The sequence below is a fragment of the Sylvia atricapilla genome, chromosome 8, assembly GCF_009819655.1.
Source record: "Sylvia atricapilla isolate bSylAtr1 chromosome 8, bSylAtr1.pri, whole genome shotgun sequence".
NCBI classification, from domain to species: Eukaryota; Metazoa; Chordata; class Aves; order Passeriformes; family Sylviidae; genus Sylvia; species Sylvia atricapilla.
In genome coordinates, this window is record NC_089147.1 from 11,065,677 (window position 1) to 11,087,903 (window position 22,227).

Below are 22,227 nucleotides of genomic sequence, written 5' to 3' on the forward strand. Positions count from 1 at the left end.
CCTACATGATTGTCAAAATGTTAGCTTGTTTTGTAAGCTGGTTTTCTCCCTTCTTGGCCAGCAGAGGCCTCTTAACTCACACAAAAGCTGCTCAGCTTGAAAGATAAATCAATGCTGTGTGCTGCAGTTCTGCACAGAACTCTGTACTGATTTGACATTGTTCTCATGAGTCAGAAGCAGTTAGGGCACACAAATACCATATAGTGTAGATGGAGCCTAAGGCCCACTGGGAATCCCAGTTTCAGCTGAGTGTGATCAATATGGGCACCTCTGTTAACAGCAAGAGAGATTAGGTACATTTTCCGAGGCTAGTCCTCTCCCCACATTTATCCCTGTTCCTTTCCAGTTAAGATCTCTAGGATTTGAGGCACATCTATTTGAGTCACAGCTTCCTACACAGGGCATGCCTGCTCCAGAAGTCAAATTGAAGGTAACATTTCATTTGCATTCCCAACACAGCTCCCTTTGCAGTGCTATTCATCCACTCAAGTAAGGACTGATCAGCCCTTTCCGTTCCAGGACACTCAAGTGATGAATCTCCCAGATTATCCACATTTCTCAGGGATTCTCTCAGTCACACTGCACTGCTGGATTCCCTCACACTCCATGCACCATCTGCAAACTGATTAAGCAAAGCGTGAGCTGCACCAGGTTTCACAAGGTTCTGACCCCTCATTCGGCATTAAGGCATTTCAGTCTTTCCTCACCACTGTCATTGTATCTGCAGAGAAATTTCAGTCCCTGAGGTTATCATTCTCTCCAAACCTCGATGACTACAACCCAGATATCCCAGAGTGGAGAAGAGACATCAGCAGAGTAGTCAAGAGAGCTCTGGTGGAGGTAAGCTGTGTGCATAACCTGTGTTACAAGGGTTCCTGATTTGCCCCTTCATTAGGACTGGATCAGCTGTTCTCTCAGAATGTCTGTTCCTTTCCACCACCCAGAAATGGAGAATCGACAGTGTTTGAGGCCAGCATCCTAAATTTTAGACAGGTGAAATAATCTCATCCTATGACAATCTGGTGCCCAGAGTCAGCCTTCAGTATAAAGCAGTGCTGTTCTAATGGAATCGCAAAAATGCTGTGGAAAACTTGTGTGACCAAAAATTAAACAATTTTTACTACGCAGGAGAACACCACAGCAAGTACTTTAAGTCCTTCATACAGCATGAGGCTCACAGGCAGGATTGGATGCTGGTTTTCCCATCAACACTGTAGAGAAGCTCTGAAGTTCCTTCTTTAACTGTATAACAGAATGTCACAAAAATAGCAGTAAAAAAAGTAGCATACAAAAAAGTGTAGCTGAAGATTTGGATTTGGATTTGAAATTGAGGAGGTAAGAAGAGATAGAAGAGATGGCTAGGGTTTCTCATCTCAGTGGAAAGGAATTGTCTGAAATGGTGTTTCTGCTTTTTTAAAAATCATGATACTCAGGTATCAGGTAAAAATCAAGGGTTTGAAAGGACAAAAGGCTTGTTGATGCTTTTAGCAAGCCTAAGTGTTACTTGTGGCATCATCTGTGCAAAAACTCTAGAAAAACTGTGTACTGATCAGTTGCACAAGCTTGTCTGGATTGTTTCTGAGATTTTTTTCTGATATTTTCTTAAAAGCAGGAGGAAAGGGGGGAAAAGAGCATTTTCTGGAGCTTGATCTTCTGACATATTTATGTCTGTATCGAGTATTCAAGGATCCATTTATCTTCAGGATGAATTCTCAGAATATAAACATCTCAATAAAGCAAAATCAAACCATCAAAAAAGAGGAATTGTAAAACCACAGTACCAAGGCTACATTCCAAAAGCAGAGCAATGAAAACACAAAATCTTTTTGTTATTTGATTAAAAAATAAAAATTGATTGCTAATTATCTCTTTTATAGCTAAATGATTCACCTTAAACAAGCCTTTGTGAGAATTTCCTGTGAAAATTAAAGATAAACCCAGTAGATTTCTACAGCAATTAAGTAAAAGGTATAAAAATGAGTCAAATAACTAAATAATTCAATAGGAAATTATAGCTGTGCTATAGAATTTTTATGAACTTTTATTAAAGTATTATATTCTTATTACAGAACATCATCAGACTTGGATAAAATTCTGCATACAAAATTATAGTTCTGTACTAAAATCTGTTCTTCACTCTGAGTAGGGATAATTTCATATTACCACAAAATATCCTATTTCTTGTTTTGATCATAATTATTTGCTCGCATCATTGATTTTCTGATTACTGTCTCCCACTTCTGAAAAAAAATAATTGTTCCCAGCCTTTGAAAATGAAGGCAATACTGTGTCTTTCTTGACACCTTAAAGTGACCTGTTAGAGAAGCACAAATAATGCAATCCCTGGCTTCACAGAATACTCATAATGAATATAAGAGACCCTTATATATATAAGGTTTTTTCTTAAAGCACCTTACAAAACAAAGCAAAATAAAAAGAGGGAACAAAGACACGTGCTTTCCCTTAGTGTATGGTGGAGGGGACTCTACAGGGTTTTCCCCAGACTGTCAGCAGTTGTTGTAGGGTTATCCACAGGTCAAGCTCAGAAAATGATGATTTATGATCAGTTTTGCTGACCCTTTGTCCTGCATCCACCATTTCCTCCAATGAGCACCTCCTCCATGTCTTTGCCCCTGAACTACCTGGAGAAGGATTCCTGACATTTAGGAGCAGTTGATGTCTGAGAGGCTTCCAAGTCCTTACTGCAAGGGAGTCTCTGTGGTGCACCTGTGATCCATCCTTGTATCTGAAGGTGCTTTTTTCCCACTGCTTCAAAAGGGACCAACTGAATTCAGCACTTGAAAACTTCAGGTTAAGTCAAAACCTTGAGATATAAGTGCCTTTGGTGGATAATTCACAACAAAAAGGCAATGGAGGAAGATTCATCGAATTATGTTTCTCCTTCCTTTGGCTAACAAAACTTCCTGAGATTCTAGATTCTTTTTTGGGTAATAACTCAGCAATCTGATTGTGGAGCATCAGCTGAAATGTAAGACTGGAGATGACCCTGGTAGTAATGCCTGTAGGGTATGTTTTCTATGAATTTTTCAAATGTGTCAAAATTAGGGTTATTAAAGTCCTAATTTCAAAATTTCAGCCATTGAGACATACAAGATACAGCCTACATGGTGTAAGTACTGCAATGCCTTAACGAAGAGGCTCTCAGCATTCAGTGCCATCCTCACTGTTTTTTGTCCCCATTATTTGTCTGTGTATCAGGCTACAGGTGTTTCCAGCAAGCATGTCCTGGTTGCAGTGCTCCCTGGCCTGCCCACCTCTGCTGAACTCTTCATTTTACCATATCAAGATAGCACAGGAGAAAAAAAAAGAACAGAAGCAAACCTAGAGCAGGTATCGTGCCCATTACTTGGAGAAGTGTGTGTTTGTGTATTTCTTTGTATATATATATGAGACTTATACATCTGCATCTGTATATGATTTGTGTATGGTTAGAACTGATAATTATGGTAGGAATGCATCTGATTCACTGGGTAATGTTACACATGTTATATCCTCAGGGATTCTTCTTATGTTTCTGGTTTTTTGGGGGTTGGTTGGTTTGGGCAGGTTGTTTTCTTGTTTGTTTGGTTGGTTTTTCTCTGCAACACTGGAAACAGGCTTTGGAGTTGTCTTTAGGAGTTTAGATGCCCATTTGTGTTCCCTTAGAAGTCCTGTTTACTTCATGGAATCAGGAAGAAAGAAGGAAGGATTTAGGGGATGATTCCTGCCAGCAGGAACTGCAGAGTAGCTTCATGAAGCAAAGTTTATGACACTTTCAAGTCTAGAAAGCACTGAGGGTCAGAACTGGGTGGAAAACCTGGGCAGTCCAGAACTTCCTTAGTTTAAGGCACAGGGTTGGGATTGGGCAATCTGCCTGCCTTCTTCATGGTGCTGGAAGTGAGGCTGAGCCACTGTGGATTGTTTTCTCTGTGAACAGCTGAAATAGGTTGTGATGACTCAAGGATTCTGTGTCACTGCAGACCCAAAAGGTCCTACCAACCAGATGGGCCTAGCAGGATTGTAATTAAAAGGTAAAACACTGCTGAGGAAAAATCCTGAAATATCACAGAACTACAGAATTGCAAAGGTTGGAAAAGACCTCTAATGCCATCGAGTTCAGCTGATAACCTAACACTGCCATGTGCACCACTAAACTGTGTCCTCTTGTCCCATAGCTCCTCTGCTGTCTCTCAGCTTATTAGTTCAGATTCCAGGGGCAAGGATAACTTTGGCCCTGAGGGAAGCACCTCTGCCTCTCCATACTGCATGTCCATGGCTCAAGCCATGTTACCTTAGCTGTGAACCTCAAACCTCCAAGTCACCCATATTCTTACACTTTCCCTTGCTCAGCATTTCCAGCTGTCATCTTTTCTTTTGACAAATGACTTTCTTCTTCAATTTTCACCACCCATGTAATAAACAAAAAATATGGAGATTTACTGCTCTGCAAAATCTTTGCTTCTTTTTCTCCTTCATTTCCCCTTCTCCTCACTTCCTTCACAAATTGACAAGGAAGCCAGTCCATAAACTTCCAAATTTACATCTGACCCAGCTCTCTTCCCGCATTCAGCAGCTTACTCTTTCTCCCTCTTTTTATGCCTCTCTTTTTCTCTCCTGTAAAAATAGAGTCTTTGTGGCTGTGGAGAAAGGAAGGCCTGGCAGTGCTCTCAGGGCCCTTTTTATGGACAAGAAGAAATGTAATTTTCAGTGTAACTCCATCAACATCTCTGGCATCCTGCAGGATCCAAATGGTAACCTTTGGAGGAGAGAGAAACTATTTGCCATTTGCAGCCAGATCTTTCCTGTGAATAAAAATTAGGATGGTCAGAATGTTTTTCTTTCTGGTCTGTGGGTGCTTCATTACCCTTTCTAGCAACTCTAGTAGAAAATGGTGGGGTTTTCAGTGAGAACTGCTCAAGGGCCATAAAAGGTGTCTCTGCCCTCTGCTCTGAAGCATATTCTGATATCGCTCCTGTTTTGTCACCCATTTTGCCTGTGATCCTTCACTGTGCCTTGCCCAAAGTGTTTCAGAGCTCATTCAACAGCCTCTCCCCGTGCTTGAAGTTGCTGGGATGAGTATTGGGAGCAAATGTTTTTGATGGCTACAGCTTAAGTTGCTTCTGAGGCACTTCTGATGTGTACTGTTCTTTTCTGCTAGGAATAGAAGTCTGTTTTGTGCTCAAGGGCAAGGAACAAGCTGTTCAAAGGCATGTATATGAGTTTGCCAGTTTGCAGGTGCACACCCAAAGGAGTTACAACTCTGAATTATTTTTTCTAATTTAGAAGATAAACTTCCAAGTATACAGGGAATAAAATGGGAATAGTTTACACAAGTACTGCAACGGAATAAGGTTCCTTAAGGAAACACATCATTATAGGGATTCCTTTCTTCATCACCTGAGCTAGACCCCTGTTCTGGGGTGACCATGTTCTGCCATGGGTGACCATGAGGGGTATATGTGGTTTCATGGACTTTCACATTTACCAGTAAATCTCATTCATGTTTAATAACCATGGGAGGCTACATTTTGCTGTTTCCCATTGAGGTGGATTAGGCTGTTCTGTTTTTGTCTCATATATATTCACTTGGCTTTGTAAACATACTCTTAGGTCTCTCTGTCTGGCCACTCGTCTCCAGGTACATAATTCCCATTGACTTCAGAGGCATTTAGATGTCCACTATCCCTTGAAAGTCTAGGTCTTGGTTTCCCATTTATCAAAGTCAATAATACCCCTTTGTGCCAGTCATGTTTTATGAGTCTGAACACAGTAGGCCAGTCGTACTGGGATTGCAGTAGTGCCCCACTTGACAAATGTACATTTCCATGCAGTTTTCCATTTGTGTCTCATGCTCTTTTTGAGACTGTGGTTAGATGGTAAATGTCATTTTCTTCCTGACTTGATGTATCACTTTCATACAATTGTCCCAAATTATTTTTAACGTATACATAGAATCGATTATTGTCATATCTGTTTGCATTTAGAAATATGAACTCTGCATTCCTAATATCTTCCATTGGAGAGTAAAGTACTTTTAAAAAGTTTGACTCTTGTTGACAGCTAAAAAAACCTGTTATGTGTGAGACTGGGGAACTTTTCTCAATGTGCAACATAGGACAATTCCATAAATACATAAATACAAAAAAAGTGCTTGATCCACTCCACTTTCTGTAGTCAGTCCAAAGCTATTCTTCACAGTTTCCTAAGAAATCAAAAGGCTTTTTCATCCTGCAGAATCCCAAAACACATTCACAATATCTTGTATTTATGACAGGAATATTGTTGCTTTACTTGTTTGGGTTTTTTTTAATTTTTATTCTTTTTCTTTTTAATTGGGTCATTTGATTGTTCTGCTTCATTTAACAGTCTGTCTGAGGACAGACTACCACCCTGTTTAAAAATGTATAAATAATTGGCAGTTGTCAAACAGTGGTCTTTGATTTGCATGCTATGACTGCAACAACACTGAAATATCTCAAATCTTGCAAAAACAGCCACACAGAATTGCCACTGGCCACCTGGGCTGGAATGCAGTTGTTTCACCATCTTCATGGATGAGATTGGTAAATCTGATGATTACAGAATTCAGATCTGTTACTTGAGAAGCACAAAATTATTTTTCTTCAGTGAAAGGCAAATTTCTAACAGTAACATTTCAAGAAATAGAGCTATTCTTAGCACAAATCCAGTTCAAAATGAATGCTGAGTAGGAAAATATTTGACCTAAAATTCAGTAGAGGGGTGTTACGATTACTCTATTTATTGCAGTATATGGTTATATTCAATAGGAAGATTCTGAGGGATTATCTTTTTATTTAGCATTTTACAAATTATCTTCTTTCCATGTTGTTTACTAGTGGGGGCTTTTTGTCAAACATAACAAATGCATTTTCTTTTAGTCAAATGAAATGTAAGCAGGAGGTACATGAGAATTCTGAAGTGATTTTTCATGTAAATGTTTCAGTGTTATCCTGAATTTCTCTTTAGTTCTCCATTTGGGTGATTTTCACTGGCCTACTCAGAATTAGTGTAAAATAATGCAAAACAAGGGTAGGAGCAAATAGTCAATGACATTTGAGGCCATTAATCTTTTCTCTGAGAAGAGTTCTCAGCAACACAGCAGGATGGAGACTTTGGCAAATGGTAACATCAGCTAGTTGGTAGCCAACTGTACTCAATATGTTGCAGCTGTGGCCAGTATCTGTATCCAGCCAAAGAGATGGGAAATGACATGGATGACTGAACATCAAATGGACAGTGATGAACTGCAGAGATAAAATACCTCTTGTGTATTTAAAACCATTGAGAGTGGCATTCAAGAATCCTGTAAGCATACACCTCTTGGGATTCTTTCCTTAAAACAGATTTAGTTTTACGTCTGCTTCTTTGCAGCTGATGGAACTTCTATCTTATTTTATAGTTTGGGGTTTTCTTTCACCCACCCTCTTAAGCTTTAATGTTTCAGTGAATTTGCTTTCAGTGCTTTTCTTTTTTCTGATGTATTTCAGGTGTGCCCATCACCAAAATATTTCTAGCAACAAGACCATGACACTGAACGGCTCCAAATCTTAGAGAAAATTGTGCCAATCAGTCCTGGAAATTAAAATCCAGGAAGAGGTTGATATATGGGGTAAATCATCTAATGTTTACTAGGAGAGATTTTTTTAACATCTATGTCTTTGAATGAAGATCAAGTCTCCCACTAGTTCTTAGAGGAGGTTGGTCCAGTATTAAGAAGTAGAGGCAGATAAGAAGAGAATGGAATAATGTGAACCAAAAGACCTTGTACCAGGGGCTTTTTTGCTGTAGCCAGCTTTTCTTAATAGCTGCTTGTGTGCTGCAGGAGAGGCTGTGTAAATCTCTTGTCTTAATACCTTTGAGTTAACTCCTGCCACATAACTGTCAGCCCTCTCTCCCTCGTCTTTTGCTCAGTGTACAGAGCAGCCCTTGATTCTCAAGACTGTTTTTGGCTGCCTTTGTTCATCAAAAGTGGATCCTGGCTTTTATGTCCAGGTTCTCTCTGGGTTCATATCTGCTGTTCCATTCTTGTCCCAGAGTAACCACAGGAATATCCTCTGCCTCGTGCTCTCACAGTGTCCCTGGGCACTCCCAGCAGCTTGAATTTAGCATCTTTCATTAAAGATCTGAAGAAATTCCTGCTGGAGCCAGTAAGTCAGTGGCTGTGCTCTTTTCAGTGCTAAGGCAAGCAAGCTTTAGAGGCCCCATGTGAAGTGTCCAAGGTTATCCAGGGCAAGTGGCACAGTTTAAAGTAATCCACATTGGCCCTGACTCCTGCTTCTCTTTCCCAATGTTGGTTCAAGTTTCTTCCTACTAAATCAATGTGCATAATTCTTTCCTTAGTTGTTTATTGATTTGCTCAATGAATTGAATAGAAGTGTAGCACTCATTAGTTGAGATCTTTACACAGTATCTATAAAATTATCAAGATTCTTAGCTAGTGCATACTGGCACAGTTGAAACACATTCAATTAGTCTAAAATAATTTACACCAGGGGTTTCAAAAGTCAATAAGGGTTTGGGAAAATGCCCTTCTCAGTGATAATTCTACTTCTTGGTTCACATGGTTCTTTTGCAGTCCCAAATCTGACAAAATGCTAAGAAAAGCCAAATTAATTTTTGTTTTGTTCCATTTTTAAATTGGAATCTCTTCTTTTTTTCCATTCACAAATTGTCTGTTATTATTATTCATTATGTGTCCTTTGATGAAAAATGATACATGAAGAATAGTTCCTATTACTGAATTATTTTTGCACATCATGCTTAATTCTGCAAATGAAGCAGATAAAGTCAATGAGGCTCAGTTAAGGACCAAAACTAATTCTGAAAGCTAATTATTTTCACAAGAGAGACTCTTGAAGACTATAAATTAGGAGGTTGCTATTCTAAGAAGTTTTGTCTTCAGCTAAGTTAGTTGCATCTCCAGGAGAGAGAGATGAAGAGGGGGAGGCCTGAGGCCAACCTGTTCCCCAGATGAAGGTCTGGCTGTTCAACTGGAGTTGCATTGCTATTTTTGAAACAAGTTGAGGTACTTTGATGTTTCCTTTTCTGCTTTTTAAACCAAAATGCATCCATGGTATCACTTTGAGTGCAGAAATAACGGGAAGCACAAACCCCAAAATGTTCATCATTGAAACCTTTTTATTATGTCAACAGCTGAGATCAGCCTTTGTGTGGAAATTTAATTAGGAGACACTTCACTAATAAACAAGTCAAGTCAGAATCACTCCTAGATTAAAGTCTGATAACTGAGCTAGAAATAAGCTCAATAGAGTAAGAAAGGCAGAGGAGTCTGTTCTCCAATCTCAAAACAAATGTCCTGACTGACCTTTCAGTGCACAAGTTCCATTGAGACCTTGTGAGGACCACAAACATTGCCAGGTCCAGCTTTGGAGAGCAGTGTCCAATCCCAGTGTCAATTTGGCCCTTGAGGTCTATGTAAGCTCCTCACTGACCTCAAATACTGGCTTTTGTAAGCCACATGTATGGTTTCTATTTTAGATCATTTTTAGGAGTACTGAAATGCATTTTCACTCTGTATGTGTGTTTTGAAGAAAATCTTGTTTTCCACATAAAGAAAAATGAAAATATTGTACCAAACAAGCAAGCATTTTAAAAATACGTCTGAATGCATCTGTTCTTCCCTCAGATGTGTGTGTCAGGAATCTCCAGAGCTGCCTGAGGAAGGCAGATGTCTGATTCTCACTAGAACTTCTGGCACTTTTGAAGATCTTAGGTTGTTACTCACTTTTTTCACTTGTTCAGATTCCATAAAGACCAAGGCAGGGAAAAAAAAAAAAAAAAAAAAAAAACAACTGTACACAAAAGGCCACAGGGAGAACATGTAATTAATCAAGCCAAGGAAATATGCCTTATACTGTGCATAGAAGGAACAGTGTTGCTGCCAGTTCTGACACTTTGTGTGTAGTCCTGGAACAGTTACAGCTGTTTGAAGCCTCTGCTGAGACACTGATGGTCTCAGGCAGAAATTATTTTAGTCTGAGATGAATTTGTACAAGATGTTATACAATGAAGTCCTCATTCATAATCAAGTAACAGAGCAATACAGTAATAATAAATTTCAGTTGTGACTCTTCCTTTCTGTCTTTCTTCGTTTCCCTTACTGCTTCACCCTTACTGTCCCTCTCCTTCCTGTTTTTCCTTTCCATTGGCCCTCCAGAGAGGGATTCCTGTTGACTTTTCTCTCACACACCTTGCCTGCTGGAAGGGTGGCAGGCACAGCACCTCTCAGCTGCTGTTCTGCTTCTTCACTCAGTGCCACAGGAGCCCACAGGCAGGCCAGGGGAGATCTCACTGTCCCCTCAAGTCACTAAAGCCCAAATCTCTTGTACCTTCTCATGCTGACATTCTCCCATTCTTCCATTTCTTGACCAAATCCTTGAGGAAACCATTCTCCAGTCCTACATAGCAATGTTTGCTAGGTGCAGGCTGAGTTACATGTCACAGTGAGCCTCTGCTTGCATAGAAGGCATCATGTATGTTTTTTATCTCTGCTCTTTCCCTGCCATTTTGCAGCTAATGTGTTGAAGGGGAATGACACACAATGTGGTTGTCTCCTTTCTTTAGTTTACTGTCCTGCATTTAGTTTTTCTTTTTTTTTTTCTTCCCAGAGGTTTAGCTGCCCCAGCAGCATCAGGATCTCAGAGCAGGAAGGAAAATTCCTGCAGGGTTATGGAGGAGAGCTGTTTAGGTTTTATGTGAGACTGGATACAGCCAAGATGATACTTTTCCCATTAGTTCCATGAGCCATTAATGTACCTGGTTTACAGCATATCAATCTGCATCTGTTGCTCTAGTTTTAGAGATGAAAAACTTTTTATAGTTGTCAATCTTGGTTATTAATATGCTCAAATCCTTAAAGAGGGTTATAATTTGCTTCCCAGGCATTCTTCATGTACTGCACATCTTTGTGTCACCATCCCTGCTGCTCTGAGCTCAACAGATGGCTCTTTGAATGCAGGTGGTATTTTTTCTTGCTATTGGAAAAAATATATTTACTGCTCATTCTGGCACCCATGAAATAAATTGTAACTTAAAAGAGATATATTTAAAAGTATAAATAAAATGCCTGTAAGAGTTATTGCCAAATTGATATTGGACCAAAGGCACCTATTCAAGTGATCAGCAGCCAGAAATGAAGTGCATGAGCCAAGAGTATTGAAAGAACCATTAAGAATGTTAAAAAAAATAAAAAGCAGATAAATCTCATACTGTGATGAATGATAGCTAAGGAACATCTAATCATATCTGGGTAGAATTTACTGAAATAGCTCAACCAGACAAAAATGAAGAACATGAAAAAGATGGTGTAAAAATTATTGGAATGTTCTTTTTTCTGACAATTTTTCATTAATCTTGGAGAAGGAATAAGGATTTATTTAAAACAAATTGAATTGAGTGGTGAGCACTAGAATATGATTCCACTTGATCCTGGTATGGCTATAAAAACACATTCTCAGCAACTGCATATGAAGGGGTTATGGGGGATGTTGTGTTTCCAGTTTTCCAGCCACCTCTCCCTAATAAGCCAATCTGGAGAACTGTGACTGTTCAATGGGAAAGTTGATCTCTGCTGTAAGAGAATGTGAAATACATGAAACATCAGGCAAATGAACATACAAAAGACACACAGCAAACTGTCAGCACCATGTTATAGGCTTCTACTCCTTGATTAATCTATCTAGATTTTTAGTTTTTAATGGCAACATGCCTAGAACGTCTTGTGTGTAATGAAGTGTGATGTGGAAACAGTGGATCTGTGCATATTGCTACAAACTGACTTAAAAAAAGCGGCATGTTTGCCAACAGATTGGACCAAAGTTTGGCTCCTCTACTGCACAAATACTCATTTCATGGGGTCTTATCTCAGCAAATGCTCATCTTTTCTGTTGTGTCCTTAAAGGATGAGTAATGTGCTTCATTTCTGCTAGGGCTCTGTTGATGTTGTCAGTTTTGGAAAGATAATCTGGTGATCTGAAAGCTCTGTGGAATATCTCCCCATGAAAGAGAGTGGGTTATGCATGTAACCCATAAGAGGAGATGGAACATGCATTTTGTTTAAGCCACATTCTGTAGACAGTAAACACTTCCAGATTTGAGCTGGTTCTGGTACATATTTAAGGATTAGGGAGCAGCTGTCTTGAATCTCAGAGAGCTGATGAAATTAAATTTGCTTTTAGAACTTGAAAATTAACTACAAGCTGCGGCAAGGATCTGAAGCATTAATTTTTATTCAGGTATATCACATATTATGAACATCGTCTAAGAGCATGGAACTGGCCACTCAGCAAGCAAGAAGTTATTTATTACGAGCAAGTGTTCATTTACAATTCAAATGTTCCTTTTCCCTTGAACAGTGAATGAGTTCACTGACGTGCTGCTGCTGGCTGGTCCTGTGGCCACTTTCACATGTGGGTGGAATGTTCCTTTGGGGCTCAATTCCCTTTTGCTGTTGGGCTGCTCCCACAGAGCTGTGACAGGACACCTTGCTGCTCAGTCAGTGCTGACCGTACACAGACCACTCTGTGAAAAGTCCTTCATTGTGAGGTGATGGGGATCTGTGCTTGGAAAGTCTGCAGAATGCTTGATTTGTCTGCAGCTTCATTTCCTACCCACCTATTGGCAATCTAAACCAATGATCAAGAATCAAATGCATTCCTTATTTTTCTCTCTTTCTTTTTTTTTTTTTTTTTTTTGGTTGGTTGGTTGGTTGGTTGGTTGGTTGATTGGCTGGTTGGTTGGATCTTGTCCTTCCCAGATTTCAGAAACGCTGATCCAGAAACTGAATCAAAACCTGGTCCATTTTGAGTTGAAGCCAGGAGTTCGCATCCTTGTCCATGCTGCACATTTAACAGCAGGTGAGTATCCTCTCTGTGTGTATGCCTTCTGTGCTGCTCTGTAGCACAGCAAGCAATATCAATGGTAGTAGTGTGCTATCAGCTGTATTTTAAACATTTCTTATTTTTATATCACAATTACAGCACAGTGTATGAGCTGATATTAAAATGTCTGTTCTACCTCACCTTTCTATATCATGCCAAAAAGATATAGTGGCTTTTGCATTTACAGCTAATCCTTTTGTTTTCTTAGGTGCAAGAATTTACTGGTTTTTAGGAAACATGGTATAAGTAACAGTAGAAGTGTGTGTTTCTTGATTGTCTCTGAAATATTCAACAGCTAAGCAGCACCATGGCATTTTCAGTCTGGGTCACACAGTGCAGAAGCTACCTTCTGGTCTTGGATATGTTCAGATATTCTAGAGTTAACTAACATTCAAAGCAACTGAACACTGCTCAAAATCTGTTCAGCAGTCTGAAAGACTAGAATCACTATAGATATGCACAAAATTAAGATCAGGCAGTTTGGACTTTAACTAATCCTATCTCAAAATAAGTCATCTCCAATGTCCTGGTATTTAATTACATATGTCACTGACTATTCTGCATGCTCAAACATCATTCACAGCACAGTCCTACTTTGGGACAAACCAACCCACACTCTTAGGAGTTCATTTTCCCCAGGCACTGCTGATAATTCTGATCCCTTGGTATCAACTTTGTTTGATCACTTGCAAACTTAAACACTCTGTTCATTTGTACCAGCAAACTGCTCTCCAAAAAGCTTTTTGTGGTATGAATGGAACTGCCCAACCAGGTGTCAGTCCACGTGCTGCCTTGTAAGCAGTAAGAACAAAGAGACAGTTAAGAAAGGATGTAATGTGACTGCATTTAAATCCCCCCAAAAGAAAGGCCTGGGCATTCCAATATTTCATTTTTACTAAGCAGAGCTTTCTAATATCTGTCCTGGGAATATTGCTGTATGTTTCTGCTTTCCATTAGCTGTGGAACAGATGACCAGATGCTTATTTTTAGACAAGTTAGAACCAAAAGCATATGCCAGCTTTAAAAATGGAGTTATGTGCAATTGTTCAAAATTTTTAGCAAAAACTCACATTTTTGTTTGTATTTACACACAGACACCAGGAAGGAGTACTTTTTGTCCATAACAAATACAAACACTCATTTTTTCTGCCAGGTAGGCTTTGTTGTACTCTCTCAAAGCCACTGCTGAGTGATTGCTGTAACTGGACTCACAGTGTCCTATAGGAACACTATAGGATTTTGTCTCTTGCAGAAATAGAACTCAGTAAGAATGCAAAATGAGCTTGGATGGCCAAACTATGTATTAAAAACCCAGAGAACATCCCCTGTGAGGTCTTTGAGGGATTATGTCTCCTTAATAAGGTGCAGAGGTCATGACTGTTCTCTTAAGTAAAAGGCCCAATTTCATCATACCAAAACTTGTGAATAATTTTGATGCTTTAAGTTTTAGCTTTGATATTTTCCACATTCTGTACTGCATTAGTATGTAACCATGAACTTCATATAAAGTTTTAGCAAGTTCCCTTCACAGCTTAGTTAGGCAAAACAATCCTTTTATAGCCTGAGAACCAAAGACACCATTGCAGCTTTGAGCTCAAAAAGTATAAAATTGAGGAGAGCAAACTGGGAAGATGAGACTTCACAACGTGAAGCTGCAATTGAACAATTATATGTAATTTTTCAATATATAAATGGACCAAAATTTATAAAAGTGTGAAAACTCATGGCACGCCATCCATCTTGCATCCATCTTGGGTCTGTCTTGGGTGTAGCTATGACCAGGCTCTTGTACTGCCCAAGGTGTATCATTTGAAGGCCTTTTAATAAATGCCTGCTTTATTCCTTTAACTCTGTCTAGCCTCTGTTCCAGTTAGCCTCTCTAAGCATCAGTTTAAAATTTGGCAAAAAGCCAGGAGAGACTTACTTCCCTGCTGAAAGCTATTGTTTTAGTTGTTAGAAAATGAGAAGAACTGGCCTTTGGAAATCCAAGATTTTATAAAAAAATAAATAAAATGGGGCAGGGAAACCTGGAACACAGTCAGAAGTGCCAGAAGCAACCCTTAGAAAACACAGTCACAGGGGATGTACATACCCAAAGTTACTGCTCTGGGCTATGCTATCCCTTCTTTCCCAGCCTTTTCACTGGTTTTGTGTTGGACTCTGGTAGCTATTGGGCTGTAGTCGGCTGAACCACAAAGCTCAACATGTGTTTTTGGAAGTGTACACACACATTTATGTGTACACCTACATTTATGTTGCTGTGCCTCAGTGCAGAGGTGTGTCCCCTCTGTGTGTGCCTGCCCATGCACAGCAGCACTTTCTGCAGCAGAGGACCTGCAGAAGACCAGCAAAATGCAGGTATCTAAAGGAGTTTGGAGTGGACATTCAAGCAGAACCTGTAGAAATGACCCTCTGTGTCTGTGTGTGTTATGTGTGAGCGTGATCATTCCCTGGAGCACAGAAGAATGACAGGCGTTGGCCTCAGCATATATCAGACTTCTGTCTTTGTTCAGACACACTGGAGGAAGGATTAATTAATGGCAATTATAGACAACAGATTGCAATTCATTCATCGTGTTCATTCCTTCTTCTCATGAGATAAAAACAAACCAATGTCCCCAGCTCAACAGACAACAACTTCAGCTCTAAGGCAGATGAAAATATGCCAATATTCCTCACAAAGCAGTTAAATAGCTGTTTATTACTAGGCTCTCAGTGCGGCATTAGAGAAAGAACATTGAGTGATGGTGAATCTGAATAGGCTGGAGAGCCACTTTGTCATCCCACAGAGCTGCAGAGACCCACAAAACACAGATGGAGAGGGGACAGAGTGGAGATGTGCGAGGAATTTATAATAATGGATGCTTTCATTCTGGTTCCTGCTAGATGTTGGAAGGGGAAGGCTTTTCACTTTGTAGATTTTTGCTTCATCAGTCTGAGTGTGAAACTGAAAATACATGTGCATGTAATGTGTGTGCTTTTGCTTGTGTGTGCCTGTTTCCTTTCCATTGGTACACACACATGTAATGTGTGTGCCTTTTAGCTCTGGTTTAGGAGGGGTCTGTTCAGTGCATGTGAAAAGGTGCAAGAGGGAGAGGACGTGTTTGGCAGCAGTTCAAGTTGGCTTTGGCTGCTTTGCAGAGGAGAGCACTACCTGGGCCATGTTCTGTGTGTGGGGCTGTGTTTGCTCCTTGTCATGGCACAGCTGGGGCTCTGTGTCTGTCTGCAGTACAGGGTCTGCATGAACAACTGACTCCTCTGCTCCTACGTGAAGCTGGTTGGAGGCTCCTCACTGCCTTTCTGTATATGTGTGTGAGAGTGATGGAAACTCTGTTTAATACCATTCACTTCGTATTCCTGGGAAATCTATGCTTCTGGATGGGTTGGGTGGCCTTATTTTGAAAGGGCTTATGACAAGATGGCGAGCGAAACTCTGAGAAATACTGAGAGGCTCTCTGTCTGATTAAGATTGATTTTGGTGTGTTTTGGGTTTTTTCTTGAGTCTGGAAGTCGTCTAAGGAGAAAACTGTGGAACTTCACATCAAAGGGTATGTTGAGCACCACAGGTGATATGAACTTGGGTTTTTTCCTAGGTGGATTAAAAAGGGACAGAAGCCCAGGAGATGTGTAGACCTGCTGCAATAAAAGGGGAGAATGAACTGCATTTCTGGAGGGAACAGCTTTCAATTTAGGCTGGGGGTGGCTCTAACCTTCTCCTCCCTTGCAGCTCCCCTGGTGGACCTCACTCCCAGTCACAGTGGTTCAGCCATGCTGATGCTCCTCTCTGTTGTTTTTGTGGGACTAGCTGTGTTTGTCATCTACAAGTTCAAAAGGTATGACCTTCCCTGAGCCATTTCCTTCTCTCTGTTGCTGCCTTTCACTGAGGTGTTTGGGGTTTGTTTGCTGGGTTTTCTTTTTCTGAGTGAGTTGTTTTTTGGTTTGTAAAAGCTGATACTACATCATCTGCCAGAGTACCACACAATGATGGTTTCTGTTAATGTTTTAGGAAGATTCCTGGCCTTAATATATATGCACAGATGCAGAATGAAAAAGATCAAGAGATGGTCAGTCCAGTCAGTCAGAGGGAAAGCATACCTAATGTCCCTCAAAGTGAGCTGATGAGCCCTGAGCAACTAGTAGATGAGAAGTTGGAAGTCCACCCCATAGGTAAATAACTTGCAGCATCCTGCAGCTGGTCAGACTCTGACTTATAATTGGCTAACCTTTTTCTCAGCCTCCCCTCTTCCCATATTCCTGCACAATCCTCCTCCCATCCTTTTCTGCTGCAACATTAGTTTTGCTACAGGAAACCTTCTAACTCTTCCCTCTTCCTCACTCCCATGTGATGAAAGGGAGGGGAACAACTTTAGGCTTTTTCTCTCTCCTAGTTGCTCTACGTAGATCCCCTCCCCTTCTCAAAAAAAAAAAATCCTGCTGGCAATGTAATTTATTTTTCTGGGGCTGATATAGTTGTGGGGCTAAGCCCCATATCCAGAAGAACTTCAGCCACCCTCACCTGGAACATGGAGGTGAGCAGGTGATTTGGTAAGTAATACCTAAAAACTAAATGTCTGCTGATGTTTTCACTGCTGGAGTCTTTGTGCTGTGCCAGAGCTTGTTGCCAGCAGCAGTGTTAGTCTGGCTGATTCCCAAATAAACCGAGTAAAACCTGGAATCTCAGTATTGGACAGCTGGGTTAATCCTCCAGCTGAGTTCTCCCACAGGCCTCTATGTTTGATTATTTTCAAAAGCAGGCTTTTTTTAGGACCTAAAGTGAATAGATTTGGACAGGGCATTCTGGGATCAGTCTGTTTTCTGTTACCCTGGCTACAGTAGAAGTATTGGGACAGAGCAGGGAGGTTTCAGTCTGGAGACATGTTCTGCTAAAGCCATGACTGCCTAGACAATGCTCGGCTTTGCTCATGAGATGACAATTCCATAGGTCCAGACTGGAGGCACCCCTGCAAATAAGGACATGCACCTATTTTAAAGGAATTAAAGAGAAAAGGCTGCCCAGGGATGCTGTGGAGTGTCCTTCCCTGGAGATATTCAGAACTCTCCTGGACATGATCCTGTGCAACCTGCTCTGGGTGAAGTTGTTTTAGCAGGCGGGTTGGACTAGCGGTCTGGGGTTGGACTGTTCCCCAGAGGTCTCTTCCAACCCCAACTGTTTTGTGATTCTGTGACTTAGGCAGGAGTGAAGCACAGATGCAACTGAGATTCCTTTTTAGTCAGCCTATTACCAATTTAGTCAGCCTAAACAAACCTTGTACCTCACCTGAGGATGTTCCTAAAATCTATTGGAGTGTTTGCTACAGCAGGCTTGGAGTCATGGCTGCTGTAAGGAGGGAATAAGGAAAAGGGTAAATAAAGGGCGGGGGTGTGATGTGCTAAGATTGCAGCCGGTGGAACAACCTGGGAGGAAAAAGGAGAAAGGCTTTTGATGAAACTGATGTCTAAGCTGGAAGCTCCTCTGCTCTCAATGCTGATCTCTCCTAACCTGTTCACTAAGGAGACTTTTTTAGCACTAAAAGCTTTTAAGCAGCTGTCCATCAGCAGACCTGGATACCCCTGCTTAGCAGAGCACAGGACGGAGTGAGGGGACCAACCTTGCCATGTGGTGTTCCCCATACAGAGCAACCTCAGGCCACAGTGCAGAACCCAAGGAGAGGAAATGCAACCAAGGTAGTCTGGACAGAGGACTTCCAAAAAGCTTGTGGATCACCAAGAGATTTCAAGCCAAGACCCAGAGCGGTGGGTCCTAAACTTTAACAATTTTGTTCTGTTTCGCTTTGGTGTTTTTTTTGGTTGGTTGGTTGGTTTCTGGTTTGGTTTTTTTTTTTTTTTTTTTTTTTTTTTTTTTTTTTTTTTTTTGTCTTGTTTTGTTTTTTTGGGGTTTTTTTTGTTTGTTTGTTTGTTTGGGTTTTTTTGGTTTTTTTTTTTTCCTCTAGAAACCTCCAAGGCAAAATTGCTGTAAGCTGCTAAGAGAGAAACACCCAATTTCAAGTCAGGAACTCTCTTTCTAGAATTGGGTGAGCTTTGGGCTTTGAGCTTCCCATTTTAAAAGAATGCAGTGGTGGTGGTTCATGCTGCTCCAGGAGCAGGGAAAAACATGTTTTCACAGGTCACTTGGACTGCAGTGGCAAGAGTCAGTCACTGCTAGCTCTATGCAAGGTACCTTCAAAACTGCTCTTGCTGGAGGTGGAAACTTAAACCCTAGAAGGCTCCAGGATGAGAGAAATCAAAAGCAAATTTTGGGGGCAGGTTTTCATTTAGTGCATCTGTAGCATTTCTGGTTTTCTATACCAGCCAGAATTTTATACATTTTTCAGCTGTTCAACTAGACACTGCACTGAACCAGAAATTGGCCTTTTACAATTCCTTGGTTTGCACCTGTGGCTGCACAATTGAGCACAAAAGTTAAATGTGTGAGATACACAGACTCAATTATGGATCAAAAGGAATCAGTCCAACAAACTTCCTAAGGGTGTTTTTCCATCCTGTCAGTGAGATGAATGAGAAAACTGAATCAGAGCTCATTGACAAAATGAGAGGGTCTGGACCTAGTTGTGAACTGAATGGAAAGTGCAAAGGCACTCTCCTATTACAACCACCTCATCTGTTTCTGGAAATCAGCAATTTCTTTTTTAATGAGTTTTCTTTCTTTTGGGAAAACAAAGCAAGACTGTAATTGGGTGTTTCTCTTTTGTATGCTTGTTCAGAAACTTTTTTTTTTTTTTTTCATCACCTTTGACTAACATTCAGGGATCCTGCCTTAGAGGAATCAGAATTAATGTCCCTGCATCATTTAATTTTCTCTCCAAACTCTGGCAGCAAGACCTCACTTTCCTGTTTTCTGGATGTGAGTGGTTTAGGCATTTCTTTTGCAAATGCAGACGTTAAGGTAATTTATGAAATCTTTAACACCTTATTATTGCAAATGATACACATTTCCTCCGAGGACCTCAACCCCTCCTTCTCTCCACCCCTCTGCTCCTGCCTTTCCCTCTACCCTTCAACATGGGTGAATCATCTTCATTAGCAAAAGAACAGGACATCACCTTCAGTGTTTGAATGACAAGAAAATATTTCAGGAAAGAATGTGTCAGTCTGTAACAGCTGAATCCCAAAGGCTATCAAGGTGATACCTGCAGTCATTTTCCTTGACTAAATACACATGTTATTTACTGACTTTTATTTTATTCTTTGCCACAGGAAGTATTTCCACAGCTGCTGAGTCCCAGAGCACAAAAGAAATCCCTACCTATGTAAATGGTTGAATTGAGGACACCAACATCTGTATCTAAAAATGGAGGAGAGCTCACTGCATTTGGACTTTTTAATTCTTCGGATGACAAAGGGTTTTTAGCTTTAAGCCTGTGCATGTGGACATTATACTGAGACCATAGTGGAACTGCATTGTACAGGTGTTCAATTTTAGTGGGGGGTGGGGGGAGAGGAACTGGTACCACTATTCACTCCTGCGGCCCTTCCCCTCACCCTTTCACTCTTTTTTCTGATCTGTCTCTAATTTGTAGAAAATTCATAATGATATAGGCCAAGAATATGCATGGGGGGGTCTCTTCTTTAGGGAGAGGGGTGGGCTGGGGTGTGGGGGAGAAGGGCTGGGGCGGTGGGAGGTGGGAGGGAGTGTTTGGGATTCTTGGCTTTAGGTTTAACTGCTCTTTTAGCACTTTGGGCTGTGGGAGGGGTAGCCGCTCCAGCAGACTTCTGTAGGACACACACACACACACACAAAAATCACACTGGAGTTTTAAGGCACTGAAAATATTCTTGGTCAGTCTGGTTTTATTCTCTGTTTGGACTCTGCCCTTCATTCCTCTAGCTGCAGCTGCTGCCTGTGCCCCACACTGTGAGGAGGCTGAGTGTGAGTGTGGGTGATGCCAGCTGTGAGGCCAGGCTCCTTCCCAAACAGCTTTCTGAGCCTGCTCACACCAGGGCATCCCACTGTAGTGCCATGGGAGGATAACGTTGCCTCCTAACCCTGAACAGAACAGAACAAGTGTGCATTGCAGGAGCTTACTGCCAGCAAGAACTTCCTGTACTGTGCCAGCCTTACACCTTCAGTTTTGGCTGAGAGAAAGCAACACCCTCAGCTCCACGTAGTGCTGATGGCTGAATTTGTCTGGGGAAGTCCCAGGAGATCTCTGCCTTTTCAGAGTCACCCAGAGGCCCATCAGTTTTTTGAATTGCACCTTGTCCATAGAATAGGGAACAGGGAAAGGTCTGTGCACAGTTTTCCTATGGCTTTCTTTGGCACCACATAGGTTGCACATCTGCAAGCTCCTGCCACTGTGGGCAGAGAAGGGAGAATTTGGCCTGGGACTGTCGCATTCATTTTGAGTCTTAGCGCCACAGGACCACTCTTACACAAGATTTGATTTCTTACCAATAACTTAACCTTGTATCTCACCCTGCAAGTGGAAATGAGGCTGCAGGACATGTTCACATAGACTGTGCAAGGGAACAGCAGGAAAGCAGGATTAGCACACCTCAAACAAGTCCTCTAAAGACACTGGGTGATAGCTGTGTGAAGCCCAGCCCGTGGTCATTACAGCTGTTGATTTCCAACCCAACTCAGGTAATTAAACCTAGCACCAGGACTTTGGTTTGGAATGTAAAGAGAGAAATAATTGTTACCAGTATACACCTGCCTAACCATGTTAGATGGAGGCAAGTTCATAATCAGTGGGACACATGTAGGAGCCCCCTGATTGCTGACATGGGTGGGTTTTGTTCAGTAGACATTGCCCACGGCAACCTGAGTCAAAACCAGGAGAAAGCAGCGTGGTCAGTGTGGCCCAGAGCCCCAGGGCAGGGGTTTGGTGGTGGTGGGGTTTGAATTTCTCTGTCACAAACTGGGCACAAACCTAAATCAACCCACTTGCTGGCAAAACAAAAATGATACCAAGGTCATTAGGCCCGTAGTAGCTAAAGGATAATCACAGTACAGAGTCCTCTGCCTCTCTCTGCAGTTTCTCTGAGGACTGGTGGAAACACAGCAGTTTGTACGGCTTTGCTATTATGTTTGCATCTACAGCTTTAAGAAAGATGGGAAAGTTTTGGCTGCAAGTGTATAATAGTCCCCACTGAAGTCCAACATTAGCCAACTTATTTTTATAGTAAGCCAATCAAAAAGTTTTCTTATAGTGTTGGAACTATTTCTAATTTTAAAATTACTTTTTTTGATGTACTTTTTCATCTTCTTTTTCCCTTTCGTTAAATACAATGTAGCGTAATGTATAATTGCTATTGTTTATTGCTTTTACAGTCATATTTATTAAAC

At 41.1% G+C, this 22,227-nt stretch overlaps 1 protein-coding gene across 1 annotated transcript in view; it reads left to right on the forward strand.

The window, feature by feature from the left end:
- Nucleotides 1-20,498, forward strand: part of SORCS1 (sortilin related VPS10 domain containing receptor 1) — a 262,316-nt gene extending 241,818 nt beyond the window's left edge. Inside the window, 7 exon segments of the mRNA XM_066323615.1 lie at nt 728-840; nt 3,220-3,351; nt 12,797-12,896; nt 16,648-16,753; nt 16,927-17,087; nt 18,556-18,674; nt 20,136-20,498. Of these exon segments, the coding sequence (XP_066179712.1) occupies nt 728-840; nt 3,220-3,351; nt 12,797-12,896; nt 16,648-16,753; nt 16,927-17,087; nt 18,556-18,674; nt 20,136-20,192 (788 nt within the window). The 3' untranslated portion in view covers nt 20,193-20,498.
- Nucleotides 20,499-22,227: the final 1,729 nt, after the last annotated feature.